Source organism: Dreissena polymorpha, chromosome 9, assembly GCF_020536995.1.
Source record: "Dreissena polymorpha isolate Duluth1 chromosome 9, UMN_Dpol_1.0, whole genome shotgun sequence".
Lineage (NCBI taxonomy): Eukaryota > Metazoa > Mollusca > Bivalvia > Myida > Dreissenidae > Dreissena > Dreissena polymorpha.
This window is the reverse complement of record NC_068363.1, coordinates 46,893,909-46,913,699: the sequence shown is the minus strand read 5'-3', so window position 1 is coordinate 46,913,699 and position 19,791 is coordinate 46,893,909. Positions and strand designations below refer to the sequence as shown.

The 19,791-nt window shown below is 35.8% G+C and overlaps 2 protein-coding genes across 19 annotated transcripts in view; both read left to right on the top strand.

Moving 5' to 3' along the window:
* The window catches only part of LOC127844207 (repressor of RNA polymerase III transcription MAF1 homolog), a 505,514-nt gene that overhangs the window by 202,302 nt on the left and 283,421 nt on the right, over nt 1–19,791 (top strand). The window lies entirely within an intron of this gene.
* Nucleotides 1–19,791, top strand: part of LOC127844189 (protein naked cuticle homolog 2-like) — an 88,799-nt gene that overhangs the window by 1,650 nt on the left and 67,358 nt on the right. The window contains exons 2-3 of one of the 2 annotated variants that reach the window (XM_052374256.1): nt 845–880; nt 7,312–7,424. In XM_052374256.1, coding sequence (XP_052230216.1) covers nt 845–880; nt 7,312–7,424 — 149 coding nt within the window. The remainder of the gene's footprint in view (nt 1–844; nt 881–7,311; nt 7,425–19,791) is intronic. The other variant, XM_052374257.1, reaches the window with a different exon arrangement.

Below are 19,791 nucleotides of genomic sequence, written 5' to 3'. Positions count from 1 at the left end.
ATAAATACTATACTACAGGCATGTAAATGAAAGTTAATGATATGAGTGAATAATATTTTAGTTAATACATGTTTAAGAATAAAGGTACGATAGCTTTGCATCTTTTGAACATTGAATATGCTGAATAAAATATAACGCATCAAGTATTTAAGCCCATTTGCGAAGCAACACGTCTTCAAGTTGACAAGACAGGGCCCTCAATCTGTCAAATCCAGTGCCGAAATTCGGCCGCATTCCCCCCCCTGAAAAGCATCCCCCCCCCTTTTTGGGGGAAAAATTCACCCTAAAAAAAAAAAAAAAATTTTTTTTAAAGATAGATGTGTCTCATGATTATTATATCTCAGTTCTATTTTAATTTAATCGTGTCAAACATACTAGATTATGAAAAAAGCAATGAATATAGTGCAAACATGTACAAATGTTATAATTAGAGAGTAAGTAAAAAAATCCCCCCAAAAGGGAAACGCCGCGAAAATTCCCCCTGCTATGGGTAGCGACCCGCTTCCCCTAAAATGGATTGAGGGCCCTGCAAGATTTGTTGAATAATGCATGTATGCGTCGGTAAACCATGTGTTGATGAAATATATACACTTCAGCTTTGTTACTGACTTTTTTTTAATTATTGAATGATAAAACAACATTTGACATTCAATTGTGCACACTGAATGTAATAGTGCACTTTCAAATAGAACTATACCCTTTCATAATGCATGTAATATTGCAGATAAAAATAGATGCATGTGCTAATTTTACAGTTTGTGTTGTAGAATGTGTGCTTTTGTATGTAAGCATTTTATTTGTTTTGTTTTTTATTTTTCTTTCATATGCCTGGCAACTCTTGTAGTGCATAGAACGCGGTGTGATTCCCTGGCTCCATCAGGTAGAGTTTAGGTCTTTATTTCTCGTAATTTTCTACCATTAATTGTTGCTTTGCAGCGAGTAATTGGCGCATAGGAGAATTCTTTGCAATTACAAAACAGTAAGAGAAAGAGTAATGGCGTTATTATGGATATTATGTTATCTTCCAGGAACAAATATGTGAGAGTATTCAGAGTCACTTGGCCTGTCTAAATGTCAGTACCTGTTTTTGTTAATTTCCAAAAAATACTCAAAGCTGCTTAAGCCTTTTCAGAGATACTATCTGTTTTATTTGTGGGTATATTATTATAATGAATATACAGAAAATGAAACTTGTTAAAAAAATAAACAAGGTAAATTAGATTTCTTGAATGAAAAAATGCAAACACATTTGTGGCATAGATTATCTTTTGAAATCATCAATGAAGGCCAGAGCTTGGATTTCAGCCTAATACCATGTTCCCTGCAATATGTTGTGCACTTTTCATGACCCTAGATGTAGCCACTGATATGTCACTGACATTTGATTTAACCTTTCCCACTCAGAAGCAAAGTGAAAATAGCTATGAGCAAACAACATAAAACCAGAACAGCCTGCCAGTAACTCGCAATCTGTTCAGCTTTTATGCTGTTTGCTGCTCATCATTTAAAGAAGCCTTTAAAACTTGAATCTAGCAAGAAAGGCCTCGAAAATTAACTTTTTGAGGGACTGCAAATGTGTCAAAATATGTATCTAAGTTGTAAATGGTTAATGAATTTGGATGTGTTGAGCCTAATGAATGGCTCAGTCAGTGCTGCAGTCAGGTATACATGTGCCTAAACTGATTCAGTTGTTTTTGTCAAATATTAACTAAATTCCTTTTTATTTTTCTTGGAATAAAAACTCTTTCTTATCATATATCATGCTTGTCTTTTTGAACATTTCAAGAATATAGTAACTTGGGCAAGGAAATGTTATATTATAATTATCTGTGTACATTATGTACAATAAAATTAAATTTGTCAGCCTCTACATGTATATATCTCATTATCTGATAGAAATTTAGTTGTTGTTTTTTTTGTCAGGGATTAAATAAGTCCAAGATTGTATACTCAGGACATTTTTCTGGCTAAAATTTCCATTTATTGAAGATGATAAATGAAAAATTGCTATGGACCATTTTTCAGAGACATTTTTTTGGTATGAATATATTTTTTTACAGACTGTGTACCACACTTCAGAATAACTATTAATTATAATAGGAATGTTAATCAGGGCCCTCACACTACTTTGGGGGAAGGGGTCCGCAGCCCTTAGGAGGGGGAATTTTCGCGGCGTTTCCCTTTTTGGGGGATTTTTTTACTTACTCTCTCATTATTTCATTTGTACATGTTTGCACTATATTCATTGCATTTTTCATAATTTAGTATGTTTGAAAAGATTAAATTGAAATAGAATTGAGATATAATAATCATGAGACACATCTTTCTATTAAAAAAAAAAAAAATTATTATTTTTTTTTTTTTAGGGGGAATTTTTCCCCCCAAAAGGGGAAAAAGTATACTTTTCAGGTGGGGGACTGCCGCCGAATTTCGGCGGCAGATTTGATAGATTGAGGGCCCTGGTTAATAGAAAGATTACTTGTTAAATATTATTAAGCCAAAGGATACTAATTCAGTGCTTATTATAAGTATTATACTACACTTCATATTCTATCTGTGTAAGTAATAACTTTCATGCTTGGAAAGAAAGCGACTTGTGCTAATGTGATGCGACTACTTCCAAATGTGCCATAAATGATTTACTGAATACTAGTATTTTTCCACATGTAATGAATTTCTAATTATGTATAGTTGCTATGGGTTGTTAAAAATCGAATTTATAACAATCTAAACAAGCTGAACTATCAGAGAAGGAAAAACTACACTATTTGTTACCTCTTCATTATGAAAGACTGGTGTATTGAAATGGACTCGAAAAGTGAGCTTTCGTTTGTTATGAGATTGGTACTTAAAGAAATTATTATAATAAATTAAATATAATTTTGAGGGATAATCAAAAGAAATTTCTGCTAGAATAAGTTAAGATGTAATTTACACATGCCTTTTTATGTTTTGCTGATAAGTGTTAGACTTCACTTAGTAATGTGCACTTGTTTAATGTGACACATGTTGCATAATGTGATAAGAAATTGTAAATTGCATGCATTTCTGTTGTTGAAATCTTTAATACGTAATACTTGAACACTAACAACATGATGAACTTGATCTATATTTGCATGCATTTTCAGAGCCATACTCTATTTGTACACTGTAGAATGAACTGATTAACCTCAATCACCATTGACCCATTCTCCTAAGGTTACACACCAACATAAGTCAGTCAACTGAAAACAACTTGGGTTTGACGATAAATAAAAAATGCCACATCATGTTAACTAGCCAAACTGCACTGATTCTTTGATGTTTAGCACATGCATGTGAGCTTTGCTTTTTGCATTTGTCAAGTTTCTTTTCATGCCAAGTATATAGGAACTGATTGATTAATGGTTTGTTTGAACTTGGCAGTGCCACTTTACATCAAATATTCATTGAATCACTGTTTATTACACATTATCAAAGAAGATGGGTTATGGAAAGGTCGTTTACCAAGAGTTTGAAGATTACAATATAATGGTGGAGGGTCTTGTTGAAAATATAAATTGCAAAACCTTACTCAAGGCAAAATTATGATGATAAAAAATATGGCTGGATCAAAGTGTTAAACATGGTGATATAATGTAATACCTTTGTATCAATGTTTATCATATTAATGTAACAGTGTTTTCACATGTAGACTTATACAGTTAGTAATATAAGAATTAAAAGCTTTTTTGACGATGCTGCGAAGCAGCTTGTCTAAGTTATCATACCATGAAAAAATTCTTCACAATTGCGACCTATGTAAAAGACCGAGCCAGCCCGATTGAGATAGCTCGATTATTTTAATCGGCATACCTCGCTGATATATCATTGATAATGGTATAGGAAGCTCAGCTATAAATAGGACAGCATATTCTGGGAAAAAGATTTAATAATACATGTAGTTTGAATACGTTAATTTTAAATCAGTTATATTCAATCAGTTATATGTTTATAGATCGAAACAACTCAGCGTTTTTTTTCACCTGTTTGGGAACAGTTCCTGTCCCCTAGAAATTGGGAATTTTTGAGTCACGAAATCCTTAAAATTGGGAATTTTCGCGTCGTGAAATCCATCAAATTGGGAAATATAAAAAATCATACAAATACATCAACTGGAATCTATTTTATGTAGTAAACAATGCTTTTATACACTATCAATGGCATTCTGGGATAGGGTAGATCATAAGTCTGTATAACAAATACCAGTTTATTTAAAAAAAAATAAGAACTTGTTTTCCAGATAGAATTAATGGGTATTGCCGCAATATAACTGAAAATTGTTTTAAATGGCATAAAGCCCAATTAAACAATTACTTTGTGTGGCAATTTGAGATAACTTGTCTAAATTAAAAGGACCAGCAGATGACCATTGATATAATGGAAAACAGAAATTTAGGTGGAAAAAATTGTGTCAAAGGGTGACGTGCTTATTGCAAGGTCTCCCTTGGTCAATATCAAAACTTTCTGTGTGACTTTCCTCAATGGTTGACTGTTCACTTGATGTGCAAGAAGAGTCAATGTGATAACTAGACGAGGGCAGTACCGCCTTACCAACTGGCTCGGCTGAAAATTCTTGAAGGGTACCATCATCTGACCTCACGGAGAATTTAATTTTCTTTGGTTCAGGACGAAACCCAAAGTCTTCAAGACTTTTATGCTTGGCTGATTCCGTTTTGTTCACTTTCTTCAAGTAGTATTTTGAATTGTGACTCATTTTCTGGCTATTTATATAAAAACCACGATGCGAGTGTGCAAAATTGTCGGAAGTAGTTGACTTTTTAACTTCGCCGCGAGTATTTGAAGAGTAAAACGAGATTTCGGATTTCCATATTTGGGTTTGTTTACTACGTAAAGACGTCGCTACGAATAAAACCAAAACCCGGGAAAATATTTTGTCAAAGTTGGCATTTCGAAATATTTATCATTCTTTTCGGATAAGGGTTTTATTTTGTATATTGAATCTGTATTTAACAAGAACGTTCAATAGACATCTGTCACGAACATGTGAAACATTGTTAATGAAGCGTACAAACAAGGTCAATTTTACTACTATTGCCTTATTTGGTTGACTGTTTCCCCGCAAGCATTCAATAATGCCGCATTATGTATGCCGGCCGGGGAACAGTCAACTTGGTAACTAGGTGGCTCCACCTATCGCAAGTTGCGTCGGCCTCATTCTAAAAGAACAACAACAACTACAACAACAACTGTTTCCTTTTCATACTTGTTTACTAACTTCTGAAGTCGTTTTGAGACAAAAAAGTTAGTCTATTTGAGATTTTCGAATCGATACGAGGCCGTTTTTATATAAACTATTTGGGATAAGACCGTTTTCTAAATTGGGAAGGGTCCGTCGGCGATTTTGGGACCAGGTCCGGTCCCGATTGGGAACAGGGCCGTTTACCGGACCCGTTCAAAGAAGGAAAAAAAACGCTGCAACTAGGCATTTTCTGTATTGTATTTGACATTTGTCGTGATTCAGTGAATAAATTGCGAATTAAAACTTGTATAAATAACTTCAGGCTTTTTACGCCCTATGCCACAGGTCCGAAATTCGGCCCCATTCCCAAAGCAAATCTGGTTGTTTTTTTCCCAATTCAAAAAAAAAATTCCCAATTCAAAAAAATAAAATAATTTTTTTTTTTTTACCTTAAAATATATAAGTTAACCTGATCCGGTGTAGAAAATAGAAAGTGTTGCATAATTAAATTATCTGTTGCCTTGAATTTGTTTTACAAACTGTAAAATATGTTAATGATTATTTAAGACTTTCCTTATTTTCCTCAAAATCTGGCGCTTCGCACGATTTTTTTCACCTAAAAAAAGGCCAGGCCTTTTCCCCATATTCAGATTAAAAAACCTGCACTTATCTCACATGTTCATAATACTTTGTAAAATTTTAATAATAATTTATCAAAATAGTTGTTATTAACCAGTTAACGGCTTCTTTGAAATATAAGAAACACTATTTAACAAAATCTAAAATTTCACACGCACATTTCAAAAGAAGTTGGCAATTGCCACAAACAATGACCATCTTACTAGATGTAACAATCTCTATTCCCCTTTCCCCTAAAATGTTTGTATTTATTAAATAAATTCATGTTTACACATGTTACATATTTCCCCTCCATAAAAGAGCCTTAATGGCCATAAAGTTAATAATCTTCTTGTTTAAGAAAACATTCAGCTTCACATATATAAATTTCTAATTGTAACAATCAGGTTACTGTATTTTTTTCCTTAGGGCCAACCTAGATATAACTACATAATGTTTATCTCTCTCGACTTGACATACAATAATTTATTGGTAATAATGACGTACTTTAACATTTAATGTACATGTACATGTATACTTTGTTTAAAATCTGAAAAGTTTAAGACTTGGGGTTCTTTCAGTCATAACCTCCAACTTAATGGGTCAACCTTCCTTATTTAGAGGCATGGAGCTTAAGACTTCCATTTTTCAAAAGTTAATGCAGCTTGCTTCCCATGTTAAAATAAAATGTGATATTCAAGTGAAATGTTTGGACCAAATACTTCTTCATTTAAACGTCTTGTGAACGCGCACATAAACAAAGCACATACCATACTTATGTTTGTGTATTGCCTACTTTGCATGTGACAAGCACTTTACTTGTTTTCATGTATTGCAGAGTGATTTCTTGTGACAAGAACGTAAACAAAGCACATACTTGTTTTTATGTATTGCAGAGTGCTTTTTTGTGACAAGCATTAAAACAAAGCACATTCTTGTTTTCAGGTATTGTAGAGTGCTTTCTTGTGACAAGAACATAAACAAAGCACATACTTTTCATGTATTGCTGAGTGCTTTCTTGTGACAAGAACGTAAACAAAGCACATACTTGTTTTCATGTATTGCAGAGTGCTTTCTTGTGACAAGCACTTAAACAAAGCACATACTTGTTTTTCATGTATTGTTTAGAGTGCTTTTTTTGTGACAAGCACTTAAACAAAGCACATTCTTGTTTTCATGTATTGTAGAGTGCTTTCTTGTTACAAGAACGTAAACAAAGCACATACTAACTTGTTTTCATGTATTGCCGAGTGCTTTCTTGTAACAAGAACGTAAACAAAGCACATACTTGTTTTCATGTATTGCCAAGTGCTTTCTTGTGACAAGAACGTAAACAAAACACATACTTGTTTTCATGTATTGCAGAGTGCTTTCTTGTGACGTAAACAAAGCACATACTTGTTTTCATTTGCAGAGTGCTTTCTTGTGACAAGAACTTTAACAAAGCACATACTTGTTTTCATGTATTGCAGAGTGCTTTCTTGTGAACGCGCACTTAAACAAAGCCTGGGAAGACCAGATTTGGAAGAAAACAACCAAGACTGGTTACAACCTTGCCAACTACAACATGAACCAGTCCATGTCGGTGAGTGGAAACCATGTTCTTAGGCTTTCTTGAATTGAAATAATATCAGAAAGTATAAAATAACTTTGAAAAACCCAATGAGATGGTATGTACTTTTAGGTCCTTTGGATTTGTGGCCCATGAATGAATTTCGTTTTCATTCTTTCTCATGGATCATTGCGACTTATCATAAATGTATTGTATATTCATGTATTTATTTAGAAGTCTCGGAACAGTCTTTGTATCAACATTCAAGTTATTTTGTATGCATAAATGCAATTTACTTGTATGTTTATTTACATTGTACAGTCATGCCCATGTCAAGAGCAAAATATGCAAACAGTTGTACATTTAAACATGCATTGTTTAATGACCACATGATATGAAAATGTGTCTATGCCATATGCGTCCAGCGTAACTCAAGACCTGCATGCCCAATCTCACAGTCTTGTCAGGAGCTTAAATGCTGTCTACTATAAAGTCACCTAAAGTTTTGTGGTCTCTTAATTGGACAGGATAGCTCCAATTTACTTTCTTAGGGACTACAAATGTATCAGTGGTAAAGTGTTAACCAGAAAGTAGTGCCAACAGTAAAACAGATAATCTTATCTAGTGTGAAACATTTGAACTAACGCATTTTGATTGTTAATATTTCCTTATTTCTCGATGAGAGCTTCTATGGTTGAGTACCCATCAGATAAAGCATAGTTGTTAGTCTAGATGTAACTGACCCTGCTTTAATTAAATAAACATTTGCTTTAACTGGCCAGACACAGTAAACCACAAGAAAAACACTTATGGGGGAAACAAGTTTGTATAGACAACAATGCATAACCTAGACTGTTATCTAGATGTTAGAGACTACAAATAAAGAATTTTCCATTGAAGGATTAAAGAGGGGAAAATAACACTCCAACATGAGAAAAGCGAATTCTTTCATGGTTGATTTTTGATAGGCATGAAGTCGTTTGATCTGAATACATTTTATTGCCTTCTTGCTTTTTTCTTTTGCCTTAAAAATAATGTTTCATTGGCAAGGGGCAGTGTTTTTTTAAAGCATTCTGATTTAAAGATTGTGCCGCGTAATGAGGCGTGAAAAGCAGAGTGTAACAGGCATTTAGGATGGAAAACAGATAGTTTAATGCATAGGTTACAGGAAATATTTGTTGCCCAAAAATAAGATCTGAAGACAAGTTGAAACTGTACCATAATTTGGCTGGTTGCAAATCTTTTGCAAGCCTGTACTTTGGTATGTTTTTATTACACTTTATAATACTTATAATTGTATGGTGTTTGCAATGTGACTTCTCAGCATAATTTCCTTTCCCATAATTTAGTATGCTATGGAATTTGACAAAAGGTGCATTTTAATTCAACCTTGCATCTGTTGCTGTAATTTTGCAAGGTCAAGGTGTCAAAAGGTGCTTTTGTCAATTATTATTATTAGTATTATTGTTATTATTATTATTAGTATTATTATTATAATTATAATTATTATTATTATTATAATTATTATTATTATTATTATTATTATGTATCTCTTAATTGTACTGTAATTGGAACTCAGTCACTCATGTTTGTACACTACTCGACCTGTGATTTTTGCATACATCTCCCATCTCCCCGATCGATGCAACGTGACAAATCGCGGTGATTCCGAGGGACAATAAAAATTTGGGTGATGTCTAGGCAATGCCACTGTGACTGTAGTGCGATGTATGTATTTAGCAATCAGCGCGAATCACGGCAAACCGCCGTGATTCACCTTTTTTCTCGATTTGCGTTGACGGTTACACTTACATGTAACATATACAATAACATTATACATTCCAATAATATGCATTCCCTAAACTAGGATACATTGTATATAACCGAAATAATTAATATTCGGCCCATTGGAAATTGGCAAATAACGACTTCGCAAACTGGAAATCTGAATTTCGAAATTCGGCAATCTGGTACAAAGATGGTGATGATCCAGCGCTTTCGTTAGCTTTTAAAAGTTGGAAGTCCTGACTTCCAAGCCTAAATTTTTGGACGTCGCAGGCATAAATTTTGAAGTCCTGATTTCATTTTAGAATTTTAATATACGTACATGTTCCAACTCGTATCTATTACCCAATAACCAGTATTATAATGATTTCTATTTTCAAAAACAAAATACAGACAATATTGACGTCCCTAAACGTCCGCCATTTTACGCAAGTTGAATTGTGGGATGGGGGAATTCCTATTGAACATGCGTTAATCACTTGACGCGATTTGAGAAAATAGAGCACAGTTCATATTTAGTAATTATGACAAATCAACGACTGAATTTAAAATGTTACATGTAAATTATGATCGACAACAAATACTGTATCCGAAAACGACTGTCCGAAAAAATGTACGTGTTTTGCACATGAAATAATCTGTGCACATCGTTTTGACTGCAGAAAATGAAAACCAATTACTAATTAAATACGTTCGCAATATATAATTTGGTTAACATATTGCTTTACAATATGCTATTGCACTACTTTACTTTGCTAATCGACACTTAAAATATTTCAAGATGGCGGACATTTGACTAATAAGATTTTTGGAAACTAGCAAAGATATTTCGTCAGTTGCAGTTCATGTCTGTACCATCTGCTAACAATTTGTAAATAAATAAATAAAATAAAAATCGGTACTGAAAATTTCCGGAATGCCGACTATTAAATTCGTTCTCAAATTATCGCGCACGCGAACAAATTTTCGTGAATTTATTATTTGTCGGTTTATTTCCAAACTGTCTTCAGATTTTTTTTCATCGCAAATCAGGCGATCGATAGATAATTTTTTTTTTCGCCAGAGCCGAGATTTCATCACATTGGCAATCAGGCAATGGGTTAATTTTGCAGACTGCTTATTTTCAAATGTGTATAAACAAATGTGTTATCCGAAATCATTTCCAGATTTTATTATTCACGGAAAGTTACGAAAATTTTAGCAACAAATAAACATTTCTCGTGTATTTCGTGTACATATGAAAATCATGCGAAAATTAGACTTCATGTACGACATCATGTCATTCTTCCTCGGGGAAAGCGTGAACTCAAATATTTGATTGCTGAATAAACACATCATAACGCAGAGGTTGCTAATGCTTTTTGAAGATGCTGGAACAGCAGCGTCCAAGGTTTGATAATCACCCTAAAATTTTTTACAATGGCGGCCTATGTAAAAGACCGAGCCAGTCCGATTGAGATAACTCGATTTTTCAGTTACTTCCCTTTTGCATACGCCACTGCATAGAAGCATTGATAACATTCTCCTAGCAGAGTTGTCGTTCGTGTTTCAACATTCAACAATGGCCGCCTTAATGAGAGTCTCGATTCAAAACTTTCTTACTGCATACATTGGCTTGTTTCGCTATTTAGAAGTTGTCATTTAGGATATATGAATTATTTATTCACTAAATCTCCGCTTATGACAACAATAGTTGGAATTCGAAGGATATATACTCGATGTGAATGAAGGACTTTCTGGATCGTAACAGCTTGACACAGCAAAACTGGCATACTGATTACTGGTATTTTTAGTTATCAATATAAGTCACATTGTGCTTTATAAATTGTATTCGAGCATTTTGCGACTTATCGAATGACTATGATACCCGATATCAACAGTTCATCGGGGATTTGCAGATCACCAAGCTGTCCTGAGATTCAACATTGATTTCAAACTCTTTACTGGTTAGTACTCTTTCTAAGTGTTAGTACTTTTTATCATTTTAAAGTTAAATGAACTGTGTCACAGTAAAAGAAACATTAAGCGATTGTGGCCAGTTTGGATCTAGAGCAGCCTGCAGTAGCTTGAAAGCTGTTTGCTTTAAAGCGTTTTTCTGACAATAATAAATAATTTAATTGGATACTGATTTGACTGCGCTTTTCCTGTGACCTGGCTCAAATAATAGAATTGTCATTAATCAAATTATTTATTTCGAACATTAATCAATTGTTTTTCTTGTCCCTCGGGATCAATGACTCCAGCACTTTCCTGTTGAGAATTGAATACTGCTAAAGGCGATGCTAGGGGGCGTGAGAGATGTTGCACCTTCCAGTATCGCTCGATTGTTCATTGTCAGCTCGGGTACTACGTACATGCACCCCGGGTACTCTTAAGTATACTTACATGTATCCCGGGTACGGTAAATATACTAAAATGTACCCGGGAAATTTAACCCTAAATCAGTAGTTGTCGACTTTTTTTTTGTAATAATTATATATACACATCAGGGCTTAACACTAACTATTTTTCAACTAGCCCGTTCGGGCTAGTAAATGCAGAACCTACTAGCCCTGACCAATCTTTCATGTGCCCTGACCCAAGTATTATAAAAACCTTTATATTTATCATTCAACTTGTATTTTCTTGTGCTTGGAGATGTGCAATTATGATTAAATTATTCTTATTAGCTTGCCTTACTATATAATGCTATTGAATTCAATATTCATCTATTTAAGACAACTATTTGTAATCTTCACGCCATTTCTGGAGAAATTTTCTTGTTTTTTATTTCCTCATAATACTTTCTCTTACTTTCCTCCTTCCCTTTTCTTTTCGTATCCGAGGAACCCCCATGCCCACCTGTAAAGCCAAACTTAAACAATGACATGAACGTTGAAACCTTTTTAACATAGATTGCCGGGCTACCGTCTTAAAAGAAATGGTAAGTGAATCTTAGCAAAATAAATAACGTGTTACGGTAGTTGTAACAATTGTACAGGGTTAACTCTCTACTAAAAGCCGGGATCGACCATTAATATTAGTTTTGCTAATTGAATTCGTAAAAAATATTGTCAAAACACTTCTAATCTTAATAAAGTCTCTATCTTCCTCTAAATGGATTTATTAATCGTCTAAAGGATGGAATAACTTTTCCATAATGACAACAAATTAAAATTATTTAAAATTGATAAATAACTATTAATTTTATAGTTACTTTGTGTTAATGTCGAGTTTTATACCTTTATCATTCCAGACAATCCTGGGCGATCCCGGCTTTTAGTTTCAAACGTATTTTCATTGAGAAAACATGTCACTTTGAGGAAACCAATAAAAAACCGTGTCTAGCGGCATTCCGTTTAAAAATAGGTACTGACGTGTTTTACCAGGAAAACCGCCGGGGATTTTCTGAATTGTCGGCCTCTTTTTGATTGCAATCAGGGGGCTCCGAATCTATTTCGAGATACGATCCGTTCGTTGTCTCCGAACTCACTCTGGGATTTAATTGTCATCTGATCATACTGTATCAAGATTTTTGCATCTTTGAAAAGCTTATTTAAAACGCAGTTTATTGATATAGAACATATAATCCCGCCCAAAATACACACGACCGGTCGGGCATGTTCCTGGGACATTGGCTAGCCCGGACCAAGGTACAGGCAGTGAATGTCGTTCGGACGTGCCTTAGTGTTAAGCCCTTCACATTTATGTCAATTTTCTGTAGAACGGCCTCTATATTATCGGAACACATACTCAAAAAGCATGTTGATGCAGTGTTTTTTTAAGAGAAGTGTGTTTAAGATAATTGGTTGCACGTTTTACGACATCGGATTTTGGGTGCGAATACAACTCCGGTACAGTCTAATATGGACCGAGTACAATTACGTTTATTTACCGTACCTGGGGTACATGTAAGTATACTTAGAGTACCCAGGGTATATGTAAGTATACTTATGAGTACCCGGGGTACATGTAAGTAGTACCAGAGCCAACAATGACCAATCGAGCTCCATTATCCCTCATGAACTGACTCAAAAAACCGAGTCGGCAATATTTGACTTAATTTTTGGTTTGGTTGCTCTCGAGGGATCAAAAATTTCAGAATCTTCCTAAAAGCCCTACGGGTTTGATCCCCAGAAGCGACATTGAAAACTTATATACTTTGTTATCTAAAAGGCTGCTAAACCTGATATACAATGATAATGTGAATTTTATCTCACATGATGTTCATCTGTCATATTATATAAAAACTTACAGCTGCAGTTGTAAACAACTGGACAATAATTAATGAACGCATCTTTTATTTGTCTTTGACACTTTGATTTTGACATGGCCTAGATTTAAATATGTGACTGGACTTTACCAGCACTCTTGTAACAGAGCTAAAGTTTAAATGTACCATTGAAGATCACCTAAATCCAGATTTGCTATTATAAACGTGTGGAAAGTTTTAAGGGTGTGACAAGTAAGCAAAAATTGGTCATTACTTAGAGGCTACAACTGATCTATGACTGTATTAAAACAAGAAAAATCATTGCCTGATTTAGATTTCCTTAGATAGTTTAATAAAAACTAAATTCATAAGCCTCACAGTTTAACGGTAATGCTACCAATGTGTCACACCAGGGCCTTGAATTTGAAATCTAGGACATGCATGGTCATTTCTTCATGAAATCAGGACACAAAATTGTATTTTAAGTCCTTAATTGACCTGGCTATAGTTCTCAGATTATTATAAGCTCAATCAGTATATTTATATCATTACTTATGCTAAATGTGTTTTGTAAACATATACACAATCATGCAGTTACATGATAGCAATAAATAATATCAAAGCTACCCATACTATAAAGGTCATTGACAAAGCCTATGGTCAAAATGTGAACACATTGAGTGTAATCGCCCTCTCGTGCCAGCAAAAACAACACGTTGACAAGTTGTCATTTTTGACAGTTCTACTTTCACTTTCATTTTGTGACATCAAACTATTAACAATTATGTGGCTGAGAAAAATATCGCCATTGCTTTTTATGCCCCCGGTAGGGTGGCCTATATCAGTTGAACTGTCAGTCAGTCAGTGTGTCAGTCTGTTCGTCTGTCCGAAAACTTTAATGGCCATAACTTTTTTAATATTTAACATAGCAACTTGATATTTGGCATACATGTGCATCTCATGGAGCTGCACATTTTCAGTTGTGATAGGTGAAGGTGAAGGTCATCCTTCAAGGTCAAATGTCAAATATAAAGCCTCTGTCTGTCTGTCCGAACACTTTAACATTGGCCATAAGTTTTTCAATATTGGCGTGCATGCGTATCTCATAGAGCTGCACATATTGATTGGTGAAAGGTCAAGGTCATCCTTCAAGGTCAAGGTCAAAGGTCAAATTTTGCAATATTGAAGATAGCAACTCCATATTCGGCATGCATGTGTATGTCATCGAGCTGCACATTTTGAGTGGTGAAAGGTCAAGGTCATCCTTCAAGGTCAAAGGTAAAGTAAATGGCTTTAAAGCTGTGCAGCAGAGGGCATTGTGTTTCACAAACACAGCTCTTGTTTAATATTATTTTCTGCACATTTCTTCAAAAAACTTACATCAATACACGATTTTCTTCGTTAATTCAATCATTCCTGAGAGATTTGTGTACATATTTCGCTTACATTTTGACGCGCGTAGGTAGGACCGCATTACCGCTTCCGAAATGTGTATTTATACTATTGCCTTCGAGGAACTTATCTGATGTTTGACGGAAAGGGCCGAAAATGTGCGAGTGGGTCAAGTTCCCCACAGGTACTACTTTCCCGTTCCCCCATTTTTTTTTCGTACCCAATTTTTTTTTCTTTCCCAATTTTTTGTTCGTACCCAAAAAAAATTCGGTCCCAATTTTTTTGTTCCCAAATTTTTTTTTGTACCCAAATTTGTTTTCATACCCAAATTTGTTTCGCAAAATTTGTTTACCAAATTTTTTTTTCGTACCAACATACACAATTGTGGTGATTGTGGTGATGTAGATAAACTTAACTTGATGCTTTTATATCCATCCTCTCAAAAGCATCGTCACACCAGTACTGTCAGTACTTTGATTGTATACAGCTTCACGTGGGGTCGGTGTGTATTCTGCTGCCTGAGCGCTGATTGGCTGATGCCCTTACCAAGAAGACTTTGATTGACAGCTGTAAAAATCAATATTGGCCACTCGCTGTGAAATTCATTGAAAACAGTAGCTCTTAAGGCGGAGTTAATGGTCTGAATAACCCGATTTACTGTTGACATTTGTATGTGTTGTGTATAAGAAAATAGCGTACATACGTATTATCGGATGTCTAAGGGACTTCCACCATTTGCATAATGGATGTATGCCTGCCGTTTTCGGGCGTAATTTACGCCCGGACGTCCACTAACGGAAGCGCTGTGATGATCACAGCTTCATTGCTTTATCGGTCCGTTTAACTGATTTTAATCGCTAAGAGGTTAAACAACCTTTGACAGCTAATTGGTGTTAATCTGTTGTATAATGTCAATTAAGGTGTGAACAACTTGCGAGTCAGTGTTTATTACATGTATTCCCTATCAGAGCAGTACATGTAAGAAAAATAAATGCAATAATCCAGACGATTTATTAACATGCTAACACAGTGAGTGAAACTGTTAACAGATATTCACTTTAATTTTTACCCGTTATCAGAAAGTCTCCGGGAAGCATGTTTTTACCTGACTGCACAGGGTTCTCAAAAACTTTTGAGCCAACAGGCCCAAATGTGAAACCAACAGGCCTACAAGGGGGGTCCGGAGGGCAATTTTGCTCCTCTTGAAATTGTTTAAATTGAGCACTTGATTTCCTGCATTTTGGGCCATTTTATTGCTATTTTAGTGGTCAACCAGGCACTTAAATTTGAGCATTTTTGTGTGCATTTTATTAATTTTAGCTTTTTTTAACTTAATAAAGGTAAATGGAAAAAGCTCTTTATTACTTTTAAATTTTTTTAACTCAACATGTGATGGAACAGAACGTCAAAATATTTTACTGCTTTTTGACCGATTCAAATATGCTCCTTTTCATTGTTGTTGTTGTAATGCGTTAAGGTAGATAATGAATCAACGTCTTTGCTTAATAGCAAATAATAACCAAATTACCGAAAAGACACGCAAATTTAGAAAATTCAGTTGCCGATTTTCCAAATCTGAGTGAATTTCAACCGGTCAAAATCTGATTTCAAACAGCTGATTTGGTCGGCGGCTGCTGGCTGTTATTGAGAACCCTGCTGCATATGACACAATAAAACATTTGATCGTATTCCATTCAATCTTAATTTAAATTCGCTGGTCCAATGAAAGCTGTGTCCCATAATGCACTGTACTCTTTACACTTCTGAAAAATGTAGTAGGCATATGGCTGTGTTTATGAAATTCTTAAACATATTTATTGTCATAAATCTTTTAAGATTATTATTTTTTCGTAAGTGATGTTGTATCGCATAAATGTGAACATTAGAAAAACGGTTTGTACACAGTAATAGATTCAATTCGGTTTATATGCATGCATTGGCAAATCACCGATGTCACCGATATCCACTGCCATCAAGGCAAATCGCGGTGAATCACCACAAAATTGTGGGGAATCACCACTAAGATTATCTTGCACTCGTGTGACGGCGGAGAAACGAATTACATGAAATCTTGGTGATTTTCCACTAAAAAATCAAACTGTCCACCATGACTCGGCAATAAGGCAAAAATCACGGGTCGCATAGTGTGAAATAAATGTTGGTTCAATTTGATGATTAACAAATTAGTTATCTTTTCCATGTAAAATCAAGGACTACTGAATCACTGTACTTCCAATAATTCTTTTGATTTTAACAGTTGACAAAAATGAGTTGCTTACAGGGTTCCCTCTCAGGGCTTTAAAAAGTTGTTGACACTGACTTTCCTAGAATTCAAAAAGTTTTTGCCACACTGTCTGGAGCTACATTGGGGCAATCAAGATCATGTTGATTCGTTTGAAGTTAACAGTTTAAAAAAATGAGTTGCTTACAGGGTTCCCTCTGGGCTTTAAAAAGTTGTTGACACTGACTTTCGCAGAATTCAAAAAGTTTTAGCCACACTGTCTGGGGCTACATTGGGGCAATCAAGATCATGTTGATTCGTTTGATGTAAACAGTTTACAAAAATGAGTTGCTTACAGGTTTCCCTCTGGGCTTTAAAAAGTTGACATTGAATTGGACTGATGCCGGAAAAGCACGAGTTTAGAAAAACCCACTAATCACCCCGGTACAAACAACGCTGGTCCATTATACTAAGCAATGATAGCTTAATTTACTTTAAATAATAATGGTTGATACGGTGTGTGATTTTGAAAGGACTATAAATGGGTCATGTTTATTTGTACCAGCAGATTAGTGTTTTTTTCCAAAAAGTTGCTTTTTCCGGGATACATACACTGTAACTCCAATATAACGAAGATGAAGGGGTCCAAGCCACGCAACAGCGTTATTAACGGACAGCATTATAAGTTTTGAGCTTATTTATTGCAGGGGGATATAAAAACAGGTAAAGTATAGCCTATAATTTAGGTTCTGGTATTGCCATGCTGTGTTGTCATCCGCAAATACTTGCATATAAACGAAATCGAACGATAACATTATACATACCGCTTTTCTAATGTACACATGTATCCGATAATCCAATATAATTACAACATCAATTACGAAAAAAAAAATTTTTTAACATTTATGACGAGAAATATGTTTATAATTTCATAAACACATCCACATCCATATGCTGACGCCAATTTTCAGAAAAAGAGTACAGTGCATTATGGGACAGAGCTTTAATTGGACGAGCAAATTTAAATTTAGATTGAATGCAATACAATACATGTACAAAGGATTGGTTTTATTGTGTCATATGCGTCATGTAAAAATCGTGCTTCCCGTGGACTTTCCGATAAATTGCAAAAATTAAAGTGAATCTCTGTTATTAAGTAACTTCGTTAGCATGCACAAATAAATTGTTAGGATTCTTTAATTTGTTATTCGTACACAAACTGAAACATTAAACATACACAAAGATCTTTTTATTAATCAATCATGTATAGCATATAATAAACGATAACACAGTCAAAGTTTATACAATGAAATACAATACATTATATATACATACAAAACATAAACAGATAATTCATCTATTTGCTATGAAATGTGAAATATTCCGTCAGCTTTCTCTGCTTGCACGAGTCTCTGGCTGCGGCTCGTGCAAGGGCAATGATGTTGCCCAGATTACACGTCTGCGCCGATGTTCCGTCAGCAGAGGTCTCCAGCCAGCGGAGACCTTCCTGGAGGCCTCTGACGATGGATGACATCGCAGGTAGCGGTTCCATTTCTTCTTCGTCGTAGTCATCGTTCTCGTCGGCCTCTGTACATGCACCAGTAGCGTTAGCCACGATCTCCTCGTTGGTAAGATGCACTGTGGTTGCGAGCTCATTGTCAATCTTAAGCCACTGATCGATTTCATCATCCGTCACGCCAAACGCATCGCGGGATTTGTTGACATTGACTGCCGAGAAGGAGTTTAAGTCCGCAAGATGTTTTTCTGCCTGAGAAACCTCTGCAGCGCTGAATCCCTAAAACTCCCCATCGCTGTCGTCTGCTTCATTGCTGCCGATCGCATCTCTTAAGACCCTTCGCCAACAGCCATGGATGGTTTGCCTTGATACCTCTTGCCAGGCGCTGTCGAACATGTAGATTGCCTCTAAGTTGATTGTCAGCCTTTTAAGGAAATCTGGGAGTCTGAGGTCACCCCTGGCTGTCACTGATCTGACCAGCTGGCGCCGGTATAGACGTTTCGAGGTCGCAATGATGCCCATGTCCATCGGTTGGATTTTCGACGTTGTGTTTTTCGGCAAGAATGAGATGACAATCTTCTTGTCATTGGAGAACAACGTCTTTGGGTGGGCCCGCAGTAATCTAGCAGCAGAAGCGCCTTTGCCGGGAGCCGCTGTTGACGAAGGTGACGGCGAACGGCAGGAACAAAGTGCCGATGGAATCAGTTTTCAAAAATGGCTGACGTCATCCACGCGTTTGCGCTGTGGTTGTATACCACGGGCAGCATTTCCATGTTCAAATGATGGAAGCACCTCAGCTTTGCGAACTTGCCGATGACCAATGGGGTAGCTTTTGTGTTCCTGTACTGTTTGTACACAGCAAAATGGTGACACGGTTCTTCGCCTGTTTGAACCCCAGTGTCTTCTGGTCATCTGTTCGCTTGGCAAGGGTTCGGTCTGGCAGCATCTTGAAGTAAAGGCCGGTCTCGTCTGCGTTATATATCTGTTCTGGCCCATATGGCCTTCGTCAATGATCTTTTTCAGGAGCGGTGGGTATTCAGTAGCGCCCGCTTTGTCCGCAGATCGCTGTTCTCCCCTGATACGGACATTGTGTGAGTCGTGTTGGCTCTTGTAGTTTCGAAGCCAACCGCTGCTGCCTTCAAACCCTCCTGCACCCACGCCGTGTATATGTTCGTGGAAGACCTTTGCTTGGCCTTGCACGATTGGCCCCGATAGAGTGTTTCCTTCACTCCGTTCCTGGTTGAACCAGTCTATCATGGCTTTTTCCAGTTGAGGATCTTTTGCGGTTTGCTGG